Source organism: Diospyros lotus, chromosome 7 (assembly GCF_014633365.1).
Source record: "Diospyros lotus cultivar Yz01 chromosome 7, ASM1463336v1, whole genome shotgun sequence".
In the NCBI taxonomy this organism is placed as follows: domain Eukaryota; kingdom Viridiplantae; phylum Streptophyta; class Magnoliopsida; order Ericales; family Ebenaceae; genus Diospyros; species Diospyros lotus.
Genome location: NC_068344.1, coordinates 24114602 through 24133316, shown reverse-complemented (window position 1 = coordinate 24133316; position 18715 = coordinate 24114602). Strand labels below are relative to the sequence as shown.

Here is an 18715-nt window from a genome sequence, read left to right as displayed (position 1 = left end):
CCTAAACCTACAACATGGACAATACTCACACGGTACAACATACATACAAGATGACCAAAGTCTTGCATGGAACTAATCAAGAAAGCACCATTCCTTAGGAAATATAGGGTGAACCAAAACCCTATTGAAGCCTTTAATGAGTTTCATAAAAAATCTAGGAAGAACACCAAGATTAAACACGATAGCGTAGACAAGAACCATAATATCAAACATAGGAAGCGCAGCCAACAAAAAAAAGAATTGAATAAGCTAAATTTCAGAAATTCCAGATTACAAGCAGTGAATTCAAGGACCTGTTTTGGGCTCATAACTTGGTCAAATATTGCGAATAATATGGCTAAATTGAAGCTTAAGATCTCTATTTTCTGAAACAACAAGCGGATTGCAAATCAGATATAACCACAAAAAGTTATACCCCAAAAACTGAAGCAAGGTCAGTTTACCCAGAAACAGTAAAATTCCAGATTTAGGTAGTGGTTCACAGGGCTATTATGGGCTCAAAATGTAGCCAAATAATTCAAGTAATATGTCCAAAATAAAGCTTATGATGTCTAGTTTCTTGAACAAAAAGCGGATTTCAAATCGAATATAACCACAAGAAGTTATACCCCAAAGAGTACAGCATGGTCAATCTGTCCGAAAATAAGAGTTCCCAAATACAAACATTCCGGAATGAAAGGAATGAATTTCTGAAAGGGAAAAGAGGTTTAGGAACTTGCATCCAAAAGGAAAAAAGGAGATAATAGAACTTGTAACCGAAAAGAACGGGAGAACAAGAAGTATATGAACTTGCAACTGAAAGATAAAGGGGAAAATAAAAACTTGTAATCCAAAAGGAAGAAGAAGTAATAGACTTGCATCTGAGAAGAACAAGAAATATAGAACTTGCATCTGGATAAAGGGGAATAAAAACTTGCAAAAAAGGTTAAAGAACTTGCAATTGAAAGAAAAAAAGATATAGAACTTGCATACGAAAGAAAAAGAAAGGCATAAGAACTTGCATTCGAAAGAACAAAGATTTAAGAACTTGCCTCTGAAAGAAAAGAGGAGTAAGAACTTGCAATTGAAAGAGAAACGGGATATAGAACTTGCCTTAGATGGATATACATACCGCGAACCAACCCAAGAATGGAGTCAATGAAGGAAGGAGATGGTGGAACCGAGTTGCTGGAAAAAGAAGCCGAAATTTTAGAACTTGCACCGCCTCCAAGGGCTTCAAAAACTAGAGAGAATGAGAAAACGCCAATGCCCTGTGGCTTATACCCTCACCCTTCTTATAGCCTTCGGAAACTAGGGCGAGAAAGGAAAAGGAGAATAAAAGAAGACTCCTTTTCACATCAAGACTCCTAGCCTACTTCTCCTTTTTTATTTATTCCTTTACATATATATATATCATGAAATAACCCTTTTTTATTAATATAATATATCACGTATCATATATATATACACATATACAAACATGGCAACCCCTTTTTCCTTCAAATCCCAATTCAATTTTGAATTTTCAACATAAATCATAATCCCATCTTGCTTTGACGTTTCAACAAAAATCATAATCCCATCTTTCTTTGACATTTCAACATAAATCATAATCCCATCTTGCTTTGACGTTTCAACATAAATCATAATCCCATCTTGCTTTAACGTTTCAACATAAATCATAATCCCATCTTGCTTTGGCTTTTCAACCTCAACACAATTTCTTGCTTTGATTTTTCAACAATAGTATAACTTCATTTATTTTTTTGACTTTTCAAACATCACACATAATTCCTCAAAAGCATTGACCAATTAATAACAAAGTGCAACACACACGCTAATAATGACTAAATGACCTAAACCTGTTAACGGGTTATTACATGCCTATCGAAGATAAGATTATGCAGTCACGATTAAGATGGTTTAGATATGTGAAAAGAAGGCGGATATTGATAGACACATTTGTGAGTGAGTTGATGAAATGGAGGAAGTTTGTAGCATAAGAGGGGGAGGAAGACCAAACAAAACTTGGTGGGAAACACTTAAACATGCCATAAGATACAATGGCCTTACAGAGGACATGGCCATGGATAGAGATGGTTGCAGGTCTAGCATTGATGTAGCTGACCCACCTAGTAGGATTAAAGCTTGTGATTGTTATTGTTGTAGAACTTTTCATCTCCATCATTTTGAACTCCAATCCAAACAATGCTATAACTTGAACTTTCAAGGGTGGAACAGTGGATCTTCTCTTTAAAAATCTTGATGGTGTTGAAGCACCAAACAATGTCATTAGACTTAGTATATTGGAAGGCCGTGTGGCAACCACAGGCTGCCATGTGGCACCCGCTGGATGGTAACACACGGCAACCATCTGCTTGTCCTTGGAGGTGCCCGATCGTCCTTTATGCCCGATTGTCTTCCCTGCCCGATTGTCTTTCTGTTGGAATAATTGATCGTGTTGCACGATCAAATCTCAGTCATTCATCCAAGCTTTATGAGATACAATCCCAGCCATCCAAAGCCGCTTTTAATCTCGCTCCTCGGGATATGAACAGTCAGACGAAAAGAAAGAAAGAAAAAAAGGGAAAGTAAGATTGGGAGAGGAGTCTTCGTCTTCGGGCTAGGGTTTCTGGTGGGTTCTCTTTTGAATGCTTTGTAAATGCTCTGTATAGTTCTCTTTATGTTCTCTGGTTCTATAAGATCCACCTCTAATCTGTATTTGTGGTTATTGGGGCATTTTTGTTAGAGAATCATTGATGTACAGAGGGTTTTTTGTGAGGTATTAGTAGGTGTAATCTCCATTCTTCATTTTAGTGCAGCGAGCTCTTCTCACCAGAGCTCAATGTGGACGTAGCCCTATTTTGGGGTGAACCACTGTAAAATCTTTGCCTCTTTTCGTTTTTGTTTCTTGCTTCGTTTCTGTGTATGTATGTTTTTGAATGCTTCCAGTCCTTGCAATCTTTTGTCTGTGATTGAACATATTTTTGTATACCCGAGTCTGGTTGTCTTTTCACAACAAATCTGCATGGTGTTAATAGGTTAATACAATCTTGGTAGGTCTTAGGGTTAAACAAATATCAGTCTGCTTTGTTTTATTCAATCAAAGAAAGGAGCCCAAGATCCAGCAATTTGGTACTGCTGCAACAGTTGTTGACAAGTCTGACTTGGCAGTGGATTCTAGCAGCAGCTATGATCAGGCAAGACTGTAGATAAAGTTGCTGTTGGTTAAGATTAGTGGTTTCCAGTTTGTAGTGGGGTTAGACTTTGCCTGAAGTCTATCTGTGACCATTGTTTTGAAACAGGATCAGACCAGCCAACCAAATTCGGTTAACTGGCAACCAGTCTCCAGAACAGTCCAGGTGGCCTAAGAAATCATCTGACAAAACTTGTTGGTTGGACTTGTGAACTAGCAGTTTTTTTCTTTTGTTACAATTTTTTCTTGTTTCATTTTTTAATCTTATAATTATTTTTATCAGTAAATTAATTACTTTGAAACCTAGTTCAACCCCGGTTCATTTAATCTGCATGGTGTTGAGAAGTTAATACATTCTGGGTCAGGTCACAGGGTTAAACAAATATCATTTGCCTTTGTCTTAGTCAATCAATGAAAAGGAGCTCAAGCTCCTTCAACACATTACTGCTGCAATAGTGATTAACAAGGCTGACTTAGTGGTGGTGTTTAGCAGCAGTTATGACCAGTTAAGGACTATTGATGAAGTTGCTGTTGCTCAATAGTGGATTGGTGGTTTCCTCTTTGTGGGGTGGATCTATCTGTGATTTTTGTTTTAATAACATGACCGGACTGGCCAATCAAATTGGGTTAACTGGCAACTGGTTGCTGGATTGGTCTAGGTGGTAGGTCTAGGTGGTAGAAGAAATTGACTGGCAAAAAATTGATTTATTGGACTGCTAAACTAGCCAATTAAACTTTTTTCTTGTGCAATGTCTTTTTCATTTTCTGCATCTAAGTTATATTTATTTTTTATTCATTTAATTAATTACTTTGAAACCTAGTTCAGCCTGGTCAACTGTTGGCTCTTGACCTTACTACTTTTTGGTTCTGTGGCCCTGTCTGGTTTTCAGAACATTATCTGTGATGGTGGATTGGAAACTGCTTATTTTAGGTTGATTTATCATGGTGATGGGTTTCCTTGATCCTGTGATATTGTAATGATACTAATACATCTGAGTTTGTTTTGATACCAAATTGGTCAAAACCAAAAAAAAAAATGATAAAGAAGAAAGAGGAAGAGAAGAATAAATTAAGAGAAATATGGGAGAAGGAGATTTGACATGAAGAGAAGAAGTAGAAGAAGAAAGAAGAGAATTAGAGAAGACTTGAATGTATGCTTTACAAAATCATTCCCATGCATGATTGTTTTGTAATTGGTTTTTATGAGTTGCTATGTTTTAATTATTGATATAAGGAAAATGTCCTTATTCATGCAATGCCATTGAGAACATGATTTGAAAATTGATATGTTCATTTGAAGTTGTTTAGAAAGGTGTATTTTAATGGTGTTTGCATTTGAATGTGGTATGGTGTGATCATTGATGCGAACTCTAGGGATAATTCTGGATGCTACAGGTGACTTTTATAACTAACAACTACAGAGTGTGAATTGTATGATACATATCATACAATTTTGTTAGCTTCTCATCCCACCAATATGGACCAAAGAGTGCATCGGATTTTGCTTTGAATCGCAACCTGAATCACATGTATCATTTGATAGGAGACATTCTGGGAAAATTGCACCACTCAAGTGATTTAGAAAATGACCAGAGGCAGTGGAATTCTGAAGTCAGGTTGCAACAGGCCTGGTTGGATTTGTGCTGCTCAAATGTGAAATGACTCAGTTTTCTTCATTTTTTCTCTTAACCTGATGTGAACAGTCCTATTGGAATTTCAGGGATAAAAAATTCAGGTCAAATATGGTCTTTTCAGGCAAAAACTAAAAAAATAGAATGCCCTATGAGATATATTTTGTTGATTTCAGTTCCCTAATTTATCAGGCATTCATTTTGTTGACACAATTGGATATGTGATATAATGATTGTTGTGAGAAAACAATTATGAGAGAAAAACCTAAGAGATTAGTCTCTTAGTGTGTTATTTATAATAGGCACAACGGGCCTAATAGCCTACGGGCTTAGCCTATAGACTTAGCCTAATTACACATAGTTATAACAAATAAATAAATAAAAACACATACAACAATATGCAATATATCTAATTATACTAATAATTCTAATAATCCCCCTCAAACTGGAGCATAGATATCATATGCACCAAACTTGTTACAGATATATTTTATCTGATGATCGTTTAAAGACTTGGTGAAGACATTGGCAAGTTGATCATTAGAGTTAACAAACTCTGTAACAATAACATTTTCAACCAACTTTTCTCTAATAAAGTGACAGTCGATTTCAATATGCTTAGTCTGCTCATGGAACACTGGATTGCAAGCAATGTGCAAGGCAGCCTGATTATCACAAACAAGCTTCATAGGGGACACTTCGCAAAACTTGAGTTCCTCCTGGAGTTGCTTAAGCTAGATGAGCTCACAAGTTGCATTAGCCATATCCCGATACTCTGCCTCTGCACTGGATCTAGTTACTACATTTTGTTTCTTACTTTTCCAAGAAATCAAATTTACTCCCACAAGAACACAATATCCAGAGGTCGACTGACGATCGGAAAGAGAGCCGGCTCAATCTGCATCTACATAACAACAAATATCTGTGTGCCCCTTATCCTCATAGAGTAGCCCTTTACCTGGTGCTCGTTTGATATATTTCAAAATCCGGATAACAACATCCCAGTGAGAATCACATGGAGAATTGAGAAACTAACTCTCCACACTCACAGCAAAAGCAATGTCGGGATGAGTGACTGTGAGATAGTTCAGTTTGCCTACCAATCTTCTATACCTTCTAGGATCTGAGTAAGACTCCCCCTGTCCCGACAAGAGTTTGACATTTGGGTCCATTAGGGTGTCAATCGGTTTATAGTTCACCATACCAGTTTCTTCTAAGATGTCAAGTGCATACTTCCTCTGAGAGATTGAGATTCCATCTCTTGATTGAGCAACTTCAATACCCAAGAAACACCAGAGTTTGCCTAGGTCTTTAGTCTGAAAGTGCTGATGGAGATGTTTTTTCAGATTTTGTATACCAAGCTGATCGTTCCCTGTGATAACAATGTTATCTACATAAACAACGAGGGAGATACATAAAGAAGAAGAATATCGATAGAAAACTGAATGATCAGCTTCACTTCGAGTGAGACCAAAGGCTTGAACCACAATGTTGAACCTGTCGAACCACGCTCATGGAGATTGTTTCAGGCCATAGAGAGACTTCTTGAGTTTGCCCCTGAGCAACAAAACCAGGTGGTTGCTCCATATAAACCTCCTCTTGCAAATCACCGTGAAGAAAAGCATTCTTAATGTCCAATTGATAGAGCGGCCAATGATGCGTGGCAGCCATAGAGAGAAATAGGCGAGCAAAGGCCATTTTAGCAACTGGAGAGAAGGTATCACTGTAATCCAGTCCATAGATCTATGTAAAGCCTCTGGCAACCAAGCGAGCTTTAAGATGTTCCACCTGTCTGTCGGGGCCTACTTTAGGGGTGAACACCCACCGACAACCAACAGGAGTCTTTCTTGGTGACAAAGGCACCAAATCCCAAGTGCCAGTAGAATGCAAAGCACTCATCTCATCTAACATAGCTTGGCACCAACCAGGATGGGACATGGCTTCACCTGTGGTTTTAGGAATAAAAACAGAAGAAAGGCTAGAAACAAAAGCACTATAAGCAGGTGACAAACGGTCATAACACAAAAAATTATAAAGAGGATGTGGATTGCGAGTAGACCGTGTACCTTTGCGGAGTGCAATAGGAAGGTTGTCGGGCTGAGGATCCATAGCAAGAGTGACCGCTAACGGAGAGAGTGAGTCAGGAGAGCCGCAGTTGAGAGGAATGTCGGTGCCAGGAGCAGGATGAGGACGACAGTGATAAGTAAGAAGTGGAGGAGTTGGGGAGTGTGGACCGGAAGATGGAAGTGAAGGGTCCACTGAGGAGGAGATAGATGGATCTGATAAGGGCAATAGAAGAGAAGGAATAGGCAATACCTGGTCAAGACGCTGTGAATCAGGCTGAACAACCGAGAAGAAGGACTGTTGTTCAAAGAATGTGACATCAGCAGACATAAGATAGCAGTTCAACTCAGGAGAGTAACACTTATAGCCTTTCTGTAACCGGGAGTAACCGAGGAAAATACACTTAAGGGATTTGGCAGCAAGTTTATCCTGTCCCGGTGAAAAGGAATGCACAAAACAGATACATCCAAATACACGAAGGGGAACAGAATAAAAGGGTTGGGAGTGGTATAAAAGAGAGTGAGGAATGTTGTCCTTTAACACTAAAGATGACATGCGATTGATTAGATAACACCCGGTAAGAATAACACCTCCCCAGAATTTGGTGGGAAGATTTGCATGTAAAAGTAGTGTTCGTGCAGTTTCAATGAGATGGCGATTTTACGCTTAGCAATACCATTTTGTTGAGGTGTATAAGGACAAGAAAATTGATGCAAAATGCCACGAGTAGTCATAAAAGTAGTAAATTGAGAATAAAAGTACTCAAGGGCATTATCACTACGTAAAACATGTATAGAAACTCCAAACTGTGTTTTTATTTCAGCAGTCAATGTCTGAAAGATAGAAAACAACTCAGACCGACTCTTCATGAAAAACAACCAAGTGCAGCGAGAAAAGTCATCAATGAAAGTAACAAAATATGAGAAACCAAGAGTAGAATTGACATGACTGGGCCCCCATACATCAGAGTGCACAAGAGAAAAGGGAGCCTTAACCCTATTATTAACACGACTGGAAAAAGAACTACGTGCGTGTTTACCACGCTGACATGATTCACAATAAAAAATAGACAACGATGACAAACTAGGAACTAATTTCTTCAATTTGGAGAGGTTGGGATGACCAAGACGAGAGTGGAGAAGATCTGGGGAAGCAGCACTGGTGCAAGTCATCGGCACAACAAGATGATAGTGACCCTGTGGCTCACGCCCGACGCTAATCGTGCACCCCGTACCCTGGTCCTGTACACAAACAGATGTAAGAGTGAAAGTGACTAAGCAGTTAAGGGTTTTAGTAAGCTGGCTAACTGAAATCAAATTGAAAGGACTGCCAGGGACATATAAAATCGAATTTAAAGATAAAGACAAAGTGGGTGTGGTTTGGCCTATCTCTTTAACTGCAGTTTTGGTGCCATTAGCCAGGGTAATTGTAGACAAGGTATCAGAATAAGTAAGTGAAGAGAAAAGAAGTTCATTATCACACATATGATCAGTGGCTCCAGAATCTATAATCCAAGGACCAAGAGATGAGCTTTTAGCAACGCAAGCAACAGAATTACCAGGATAAGACTGCTGGGTGGCTTGAAACTTCAAGAAGACATCATACTCAACTGCAGACATAGGTATCAACTGTGAACCCGGTGCAGATTGGGCAGAACTAGGATCACTCTGGAATGTATGAGCTGTACTGGTAGATGATGTAGGCGGAGCAGCGGGCCAACCATGTTTTTTCCATCACCTGTCCTCAAGATGACCCAATTTCTTACAAAAGGTACACTGTGGACATGTCCGATTATTATTATGGCCTCTATTTTCTCTTGAGTGAGAAGCCTGAGACACAAGGGATGAAGATTTGGCTGGAGGAACAACATGAGAAGAAGAGGACATACCATGTGCACCGGCCTTTTAAAAGAGTCCTTCATGGTAGGATTAGTGGAGCTAGTCAAGATTTGATGCCTGATGGTGTCAAATTCTGGTTTTAGACCGGAAAGAGCAATAACCATAAAAAAATTCTCTCTTTGAGCAACCTGTTCGGTCTTGGTCGTAGTAATGGGAAGAAAAGTATCAAATTCTTGCATGAGAGCCCGAACCTGTCCCAAATAAGATTCCATGGATGACTCTTGTTTCAAATTCTTGATATTAGAGACCACAGTGTACAAACATTGGATGTCATTCGTATAACATTCTTTAGCTTCCTTCCACACGTCAACACAAGTTTGAAATGGCCGAAAGAGCTGCATGATGGATGGATCAATGGACTGCCATAGGAGACTGCATAACTGGGCATCAACTTGTTCCTATCTAGCCCAATTGGCTTCCAGCACACTTTCAACCTTTGTGGTAAGATGATCAACTTAGCCTTACCGTTTGAACCACATTTTAAGAGAGGCTACCCATGAGAGATAATGGACAGACCCTATCAACTTGATAGTTGTGATATTGGTTGTTCCGAGATTGGAGACAGTAAAGGACTGAGAGGCAGCAAGGGCAACAGGTGCGGTTGTGGGAGTAGCACCAACAGAAATTGCATCATTGAGGTTAGACATAGCGAGGATTTGACATTGGGAATAGGCCTAGGGAAAGAAGGCGAGCTGATCTGGAGAAGCCGGGAGAAAACGGCCGGCAGACGTGCCTTCATGCACCAGCGCGTGGGGGCAGATGGCTGCGTGTGGGAGATCCGGCGGCTGCGATTTTTCGGCAGCAACTCTACCTAAAGGCGGCGAACCCTAGGGTGGGTTCAGTTCCAGCAAATGACGATCGAACAATGATGTTCTGGCGTGAACAGTGACCGTGAAGAAAGAAAACTAGGGTTTTTAGGCCATTGGAAAAAGATACACAGTGGTGGCTAGGGTTTTTCTCACCAGTGGCTCTGATACCATGTGAGAAAACAATTATGAGAGAAAAACCTAAGAGATTAGTGTCTTAGTGTGTTATTTATAATAGGCACAACGGGCCTAATAACCTACGAACTTAGCCTAATTACACATAATTAGAACAAATAAATAAATAAAAACACATACAACAATATGCAATATATCTAATTATACTAATAATTGTTACCCCATTATGTGAGAAGTTTTGAAACTGATTTGTACATTGGGGAATCTTTTGAAAGTAAACATGGTTTTATTTGTCATATACAAAAAAATCTTATATTCTGGTTACGTGTTATTTAATGCAAAATAATTGTTTACTGAGCTGTGAGTTCACCACCTTACCTTACCATTTTTAGGTGACTGGCAAAACCCATAGGGTCAGACTTGGCATGGAGGACTATTGGGATATTGCCTAATAGGGTCATAAAATTTTAGACATTTATAAATTTTCTTTGATGGAATGGTTTCATGTTGTTTAATGACAATTACATTAGTTTGGATTATCAGTGTTGGATAACATGAGATATTTTCTATGGATGATACTGGTTTTACATTTCTCGGTTGGATATGGATTGTGTTGGATGAATTTGGCCTCATGGTTCACAACAAAATGATGGATTGGCATTTGGCATGAGGTTCCAAAATCTGCTTTGTATCTCCTGCTAGGAATTGTAGTAATCAGTGTAACCCAAATCAGATGCTGTTCTATTTATTCTTGCAATTTTCTGCAATCATAGGTTCACATTTTATTTATAGCAGTGGAATTCTGCCATTTAGGGTTTCCCTTGAATGTGTTATGTGAAGGAACTTGAGCTAATAAGAATGGTTTCCTACAATGTCCTTTCCCATGTCAGGCTCTTGTTCCATTATATTCTATACATAACAAAATCGAAGCCATTTATCTTTTATTAACTGCTCTTCTCTCCGCCATTATTCAAGACTATCTGCAGAATTGCCAAAGCCAGATAAAGTTCTGATTGTTGAAAGAGTTATTGAGTCCTTGGGGTTGCAGGCAGTGAGGAATTCATTGGTTGGAACAGTAGAGAAGCGTGGAATATCAGGAGGGCAGAGGAAGCGAGTAAATGTTGGCCTGGAGTTGGTAATGGAACCATCACTTTTGATCTTAGATGAACCCACGTCTGGTTTGGATAGTTCATCTTCCCAGCTACTTCTAAGAGCTCTTCGACGCGAAGCATTGGAGGGGGTTAACATCTGCATGGTTGTCCACCAACCTGGGTAATGACATCAGTCCTAAGACATGTAGAGCTTTGTTTATTTTCGTTCTCTTTTTGTTTCTAGTTGGTTATCTGCTAACGTGACCTGGGATTATTTTAACAGTTCAATTTAAAAGCTTTGCAATTATAAGAATTGAATGCAGGCAACATTCAATTTTCTATACTGCATAAATTAGTTAACTTGTTAAGCTCGTATGACTTTGAGGAGAACTGAAGCTCATCTTCTTGATTTGTGTCTTCTTTCATTCATATGCAGTAATTAGAAATCCAACTTTTCTTGATAGCTACAGGATTGTCATTATCGTGGATCAGTAGGTATTTATCATTACAAGGTGTTCTACTTGGTAAGTTAAAATGCTGAAGCCATGGATCATTGTACCGCTGAGATGGTTTACAAGTCCTATAGCTGAAATTATAAACACATCAAGCCTTTATCCCATTATGTGGCATTGGCTATGTAGTTGAAATTAGCTCATACAAATTTTATGTTTTATATCTGCCAGTGTAATTACTTGTTTATCTGATCTGAACTGGTGAATGATTCTTGTTCCAGCTATACCTTGTTCACGATGTTTGATGATTTAATACTTCTAGCAAAAGGTGGGCATACTGTGTATCACGGCCCTGTAAGGAAAGTTGAAGAGTATTTTGCAGGCCTTGGTATCAATGTACCAGAGCGTGCAAATCCTCCAGACTATTTTATTGATGTATTGGAGGGGATGGTCAAGCTGAGCACAAATTCAGGCATAAGCCAGGCAGAGCTTCCTCTAAAATGGATGCTTCATAAGGGTTATCAGGTCCCCCCAGATATGCAGAAGAATTCTGCTGGACCTGCTATCCCTGTGGTAATAAATCCATGTGATCATGGAAGTTCTGTTGGTGCTGAGTCTGGGGAACAATCTTTTACTGAAGAAATGTGGCAGGGTGTGATCTCTAGTGTGGAGCGTCGGCGAGATATCATAAGACACAATTTCTTGAGGCCTAGGGACTCGTCCAATCGGAGAACTCCAGGGCTTTTCATGCAATATAAATACTTCCTTGGGAGGTACATATTTGATCTCTTTTCTTTTTTATATTTCTTTTGAATTTTTCTATTGTTTTTTTATCACTTCAAACAACGCCTTCTATCTAAATATTGATAAAGGAGTAATATGATAAATTCATTTACTGGGTGACCTCAATTGATGAACTTTTCTCTCTTGCGACTCCAAAATCTGTACTTCCAAATTGTTATGCCTCTTAGTCATTTTAGTCAAGTTAATCAACAGAATCCAGGCTTAGAAAATAAAATTTGTGGAGAAAATTGTCCCTCGGACACAACAGAAAAATAGATTGCATTCTGTCAGTAAAGAGACTCGATTTTTTAGTCTGTTAGCTTAGTTATCAGGAAATGTCAGTCCAACTTTCTATCTGTAAACTAATAGACAGAATATATGGAGATTGACTCAACAAGGTGCAGGTTGGTTTTTTTTTTTTAACTATTATCTAATGGAGGTTGGTGGGAAATGGAGAGTAGGTTGTTTAGTAATGGAGTGTTTGTCTGTGGATTTGATTACTTCATGATCACTGATTGCCGTTTCTTGACTTGTCTGTGCTTGCATAATTATCAGGGTGGGCAAGCAGCGAATGCGAGAAGCTAGAATACTAGCAATCGATTATCTAATCTTGTTACTTGCTGGTGCATGCTTGGGATCACTTACTAAAGTAAGCGACCAGAATTTTGGGGCACCTGGTTATACTTACACCATCATTGCCGTTTGTAAGTCGATAATTTTTTTCTCTTCGTTATACAAACTGCATCAGGATAACTTCTAAAGCAGCTTGCTCTCATTTAATTCATTGATGGAATAAGTTTAGAGGCATGCAAATATCTTATCTGACTCCTGCCCGTATCTTTTACCCAAGTCATTATTAAAATGATGAACCAATGGCACTCCTGTTCTAACCCAAAATGTGCAATTGCCTGACTAATAATTAGTATTTCCTAGCAAGAAACCATGGTTAGTCAAGTCAATAGTCTAATTGTCAACACAACTAACATCACATACTCTCCACTATGACTTTTTTTCCAATATTATATTTGATTTATTATTCTGTTATCTTTATTCTTGATTTCAGCTCTTCTTTGCAAAATTGCGGCTTTGAGATCATTTTCTCTTGACAAGTTACAATATTGGAGAGAGAGTGCTTCAGGCATTAGCAGCCTCGCTCATTTTCTTGCCAAGGACACAATTGATCATTTTAATACAGTGGTTAAGCCAGTGGTGTATCTCTCGATGTTCTACTTCTTTAGCAACCCCAGATCTTCTTTCTCAGATAACTACATTATATTGCTGTGCCTTGTGTACTGTGTTACCGGTATAGGTTATCTGCTGGTCATCTTCCTTGAACCTGGTTCAGCCCAACTGGTGAGCATTATGCAGTAAAAGTCCCTAAACTTTCCAATATATTTTGCTATATTTTTCTGGTTATGACATGCTTCCACTTTTTGCAGTTCGCAGTGCTTCTTCCTGTTGTTTTGACTCTAATTGCAACTCAGAAGGGGGAGAACAAATTTTTAAAGAACCTGGAAAACTTGTGCTACCCAAAATGGGCTTTGGAAGCCTTTGTGATGGCTAATGCAGAAAGGTATAACACCATTACCTCTATCACGGTCAGGTGTCACACATTACGTAGCACATTCCAATTTTAAAAATGAGCTCCAACCCACAAAAATTTAGATACCGGAACAAAAGTTCTATAAAGGACCTGAAAAGAAGTCTGACTTTGTTTATTGAACCCTCTTATCCTCTTTGCTGCAATGAACTTGAAATGTTCAGAAGGAAAACTGTCACACCCCCCAAACCAAGGAGTGTAACAATGCTGCTTTCTCATAAAGGACATGCTAGGCTATCAGTACTAGACTCCAAATGAATATTTCATCTGATCATTAGGGGCATCAATCATTAAATCTAAGATAATTCCTAATATTTAATCACTACTATATAACCTCCAAAATATGGAAGTCAATCCTGGAAATTTATTCTGATATTATTGCTCTGTCAATTTCCCTCTGGAATACTAAACAGCTACTCTTGTTCCAATTTCTGATTCACAGGCTTAACCTCAATATATATCTGAAATAATTAAAGTAAGAAGGAATAACTACTTCTACCCTCAGTGTCGTCCATCTCACCATTCAGATAAAAAAGAACAATCGAGCTACATTGTGTATAGGAATATTGACAGCTGAGTTACATGAAATTGTCAAAATGCTTACATTTAGCACAATTGATCCACTTGCAGAACCTTAGATATCTCCATGTCATTATGGAATCATATTGTGAGCATGCGATTTTTTTCTATTCCACTAATCATCTTTTCACTTCAGGTATACTGGGGTGTGGCTCATTACTCGTTGCGGTGCACTTATGGAAATGAACTATAACCTTAATGACTGGGCTCTCTGTGTATCCTTCCTCATTGCGGTAGGCGTGATCAGTCGTGTTATAGCTTTCGTTGGCATGGTCACCTTCCAAAAGAAGTGAGTCCTACTGCATGCAAGTTTCTGTATTCTAACCCAGAAAACCAGGTGAGGTTTTAACTTTTAAGAAGCTTGCATCACATGATATACCCCCACAGTATCAGAATATTTCTCTCAGAGATCGAAGTGCCTCCTTTTCCATGTTCCAAGGATATTATTCTGTGAAATTCTTACCCAAATATTATGTTATGGCTCTTACAATTTGATTAGGAACCGGCCATGACTTGGGTTTTTTTTTTTTTTTTTTTTTTGGGGGGGGGGGGGGGCTTTTATAATTCTTTAGGCCCCTTTTTTCTGCGGGAATGAGTCTAATTTGCTAAGGTTGTATATTGACATTAATCTTGTGTCAACATTCTTTTCAGATAGCTGCATTCTCTGATTTCATAGCTATAGGAGGCTACTGCTTGTGTTCAGTTGGAGAAGCAGATCGTGGAAACCATATGCCCATCTAATGAGAATTAATACCCTTTGTTAAGTTAAAGACAAATATGGACTGTCAACACACACACACGTGTACACACAAATATATACTCTTTTTTATTCCATCGATTTTCCTTCAATTTATAAGTTATGAGACTTGAATAAATTTTATTAAAGGTTAATATTATCAACACAAAAAGTCATATTCATTTCCATTCCATCTATTCTTTTTAAAAAAAATCTTTAGAATAGTGTATCTAGCAAATATTTAATTTCAAACATTACTAGCAAAACACTCACTAAAGATTTGCTGGGGGTTGGGCCAACTAATTTGAGTCTTTTTCATCTAAGCCCCCTTCTCAAACACAATGTAAAGATTATTCCAACAAATGATAGCCCTTGGTTAAAAGTGGATAAGGTTTTACCCCGTTCAAGATAGATGATGCAATGCTACTTAGAAGACTCTTAATTCTTTCTTTTTTTCTTGGCCGGATGAGGGCATGCTACGTCTCTAATTTATGAAAAAATTTCCCTTATACTTAAAAAAGAACTCGCTTCCATTTGCTGATTGTAGTTTATTCATCACCGTCTGTTCTCCTCATGTTCTGGCCAGGGGTAAGTAGTCACAAAAGCGAGACTGGTGCATTTACAATATCATTTTTAATTTTAGCCAATTCGTATGTATATTTGTACCGTAGAAGATTCATGCATGCCGATAAGCTCATAAGCATCAGAAAAAATTCCTATTCTCCATAAGTGATTTTGTCATTACACATTTGTGACGTTTCCCAGATTTTTTTGCCCAAGTTCTACTTTCCAAATCCCTTTCCAGCCAACTCTTCTAGTGTTAAATTCAGAGTATCAACAGAGCCTTTTTTCACCTCTTCCCCGCGAGCTGCCAGGAAGTCCTCGATGCTCCCCGGCTGTCCAAACCAACCCAGATGATCTGCAATCAGATGGAGATTATTGCATCCGCCACAGCGCGCCACCACCACTCCTTTCTCGTACGATTCACGACACATTGTCTTGATGGATCTTGTTTCGCAGACTTTACAAGTAAAGATCATGGCAAGATCATGCCGGGCAGATATCTTCAAGTTGGGGTCGGCCTTGAATTTCACAGCAGAATTTTCATTACTTGTTGCGTTGGCGGGTAATTTTGCTGAGTCGGAATCAGGCCTCAAGCTGGTTGCTTCTTCAACAGCCTGCTCGCTTGGTTCAGTCATGGTCTGAATTCTTCTTTTACATAAATCATGTCTGCTGACAACTGAATTTGCAGCAGGAAAAAATCGCCATGGGCGTCCTGCAAGCAGTAGATACAAAATAAAGAAAAAAAAAATGAGGGAGGAAGACAGTAACACCCGGACAGGAAGACAGAGAAAAGATGTTTGCAATGAGTAGAGACCATGTAAAAACTGGTAAAGCGAGCAAGAAACCTTGAGAATCTAAGACCACATCCAGATAAGAATAAACAAATAAAAAACAAGCTCTAAGTACCAAGTAACCAACGAGAACAATGAGCACACAATCTGTTTCTTTGTTAGTATATTTATTAAACAATCAAGAATGCCTTCCCCCGCAACGGCAAAACTTGACAACGTACAAATAGAACAGAGAAATCTAACCCAATAGTACCAAGTAACCAACGAGAAGCACTGCAACTAACAACCCAAAATGAGCGTGTCTTGCAACATTATACAGTCAAATCCAAATAATTACAATAAAAGAATGGAACTTCTATGGAAAAATACAAATAGTTGAAATCTAGTGCAAATATCATGCCTTGCAGTTTTGCAAGCTCAGACCAACCAACTTAGTTAAAAAATTATCTATACTCCTTTTACCTAACAAAAGAAAAAAAAAATTATGCATACCGCTGTTCCCCAAAACTCTGAAAATTGGTAACATAACAATTAAAGGGGTCAACAGACAGAGACAAACATAACAAAAATTATGAATTAAACAACAATAGCAACAACAACAAAAACACTGTAACTACTGGCAAAATCATTGCAGGATTTCTGAATGGGATTGGTCACTAGGAGCAGTCAAAAATAATGATGAAACCCTCCATATTTTTATAAAAACTGAGACTAAATGAGCATAATAGGACCACTCATAATACAATAAACTAACGAACAGCTGAAAGGGCTCCATATCAAATTATTTATCAGTGCCATTCTTTAAAAGAATATAAAGCTTTTGACAGTCTATTGTGGAAATATAATGATAAGACTACGATAACTTGTTTTAATTTCATATGATCTGGTAAACAATTTCTACAAAAACTGAGACTATATGAGCATAATTTGCAAACCAGACATGGCCTCATTTAATTTCATGTAATCTTAAAGACAGCGCATTTCAACCCACCACACTCCATTCTGAGGAGTAGCATCAGTAGTTTAGTCTATTATAACAATGTTACCAAAAAGAGAACAAAGGGGAGAGATGCAATTTTCATTAGTGTCCAAAATAAGTGAAGTGCTCTTAACATATCTCTCAAGTTTCATATAGTCTAAGGTGCATAACAGGATGTCACAAACCTTTCACAAATTTACCAAAACTTTGCATGAACTTTGTCTGGGTTTAGTGAGTGATGATTTTGACCCAAATTTGTAGGTTTGACCCATAAATGGTTTAAGATGAACCTTCGTCCTCATTGCTAAAAACATATGTGACAGTACAGTACCATATTCTATTTATTAAAAAGTGTGCACTCAGTATTTTTCAGAAAATTATGATGTGTAGAGAGCACATATTATGATGCAAGTTAAAAAATAGCTCTTTCCTTATTTCAATTTTCTTTCCTTTTCCACCTAAGGAGACAAGGACGAAGGAAAATTTTCAAATTTTCCAGTAAGTTGTTTCAGAAGAATTTAACCTCAATAGACAATATAACTCTTCTCTGTTTTCATTCAAGCGGCTTTCACAATGACATCAAAAATTCACAACAGCTTGCAGTTACTAATTTTTATTAGCAAACAAGCATCAACAACAATCGTCATCTCTGGTTTGAAATGAAATCCCATTAGGTTGGATAGTGAGACTTCAAATAATATTATTTCAAATTCTTTCATTCTATTTCTTGGTCCAAAGCCAGAGTGGATTTGAACCTAAATCCAAATGTTCCCAACAATTATGTAACCAAATAATGGATTTAAAATTTCAAATTCCAAATACAATTAACTGGGTCAAAAGATCCTATCGAAAATGCAACCTTAAATGACATATCACAAGCTAAAGCGGAGTTGAGGCATTTACATGTCATAAGGTAAACCAGAGTTAGCGCCTGAACGGCCAAAAGTACAAATCAAATGAAAGGCGAAACGAACCCTAATTCAACTGAGAGAGAGATAGAGAGATTACTGTTGCAAGGAGAGGATTGAGGGCCTGTACTGCAGAAAGCTGATAGTAACCGCCTTTGAATATGCCGAGCTGCCATTGAAGAGAAGAATTCGGGATTTCCCCGTCGTCCGGCCTGGAATCAGCGGAGCTCTACTGCGTGCAAATGGATGATTGAAGAACTGGTCGGGCCGGGAAGCCAGCGCCGCGCGAAATGGGCTGTGACAGATGCATAGATGTCCCGGCCCGGCCCATGACCTTTTTCCTTTTAAAAAAGTTCAAATATATTTAATGATGTCAAAAAAATAAAATAAAATATGATGACATAAACGAGACTCGTCACTGTACGAGGACAGATCATCTAACAGACAACACAATTTCATCCAAAGGTTCAAAATAATTCCAATGGAGGCTTTAGGTTCATTCAAAATAACAAACCACCCAGAG

The 18715-nt window shown here is 38.3% G+C and overlaps 2 protein-coding genes across 3 annotated transcripts in view; one reads left to right on the top strand and one right to left on the bottom strand.

Annotated features, from left to right (window-relative positions):
• The window catches only part of LOC127806787 (ABC transporter G family member 24-like), a 32484-nt gene extending 17405 nt beyond the window's left edge, over window positions 1-15079 (top strand). Inside the window, exons 9-15 of one of the 2 annotated variants that reach the window (XM_052344302.1) lie at window positions 10685-10981; window positions 11534-12025; window positions 12591-12739; window positions 13099-13388; window positions 13475-13608; window positions 14351-14551; window positions 14866-15079. In XM_052344302.1, coding sequence (XP_052200262.1) covers window positions 10685-10981; window positions 11534-12025; window positions 12591-12739; window positions 13099-13388; window positions 13475-13608; window positions 14351-14507 — 1519 coding nt within the window. In that variant the 3' untranslated portion in view covers window positions 14508-14551; window positions 14866-15079. Of the gene's footprint in view, window positions 1-10684; window positions 10982-11533; window positions 12026-12590; window positions 12740-13098; window positions 13389-13474; window positions 13609-14350; window positions 14831-14865 lie in introns of those variants that run through there. The other variant, XM_052344301.1, reaches the window with a different exon arrangement.
• Window positions 15080-15639: 560 nt separating this feature from the next.
• LOC127805882 (uncharacterized protein C24H6.02c) lies at window positions 15640-18492 on the bottom strand. Its single transcript, XM_052342709.1, has 2 exons — window positions 18293-18492; window positions 15640-16226 (listed from the first exon to the last, which is right to left on the bottom strand). The coding sequence occupies exons 1-2, from the start codon at window positions 18366-18368 to the stop codon at window positions 15733-15735; spliced, it is 570 nt and encodes a 189-aa protein (XP_052198669.1). The 5' UTR covers window positions 18369-18492; the 3' UTR covers window positions 15640-15732.
• Window positions 18493-18715: the final 223 nt, after the last annotated feature.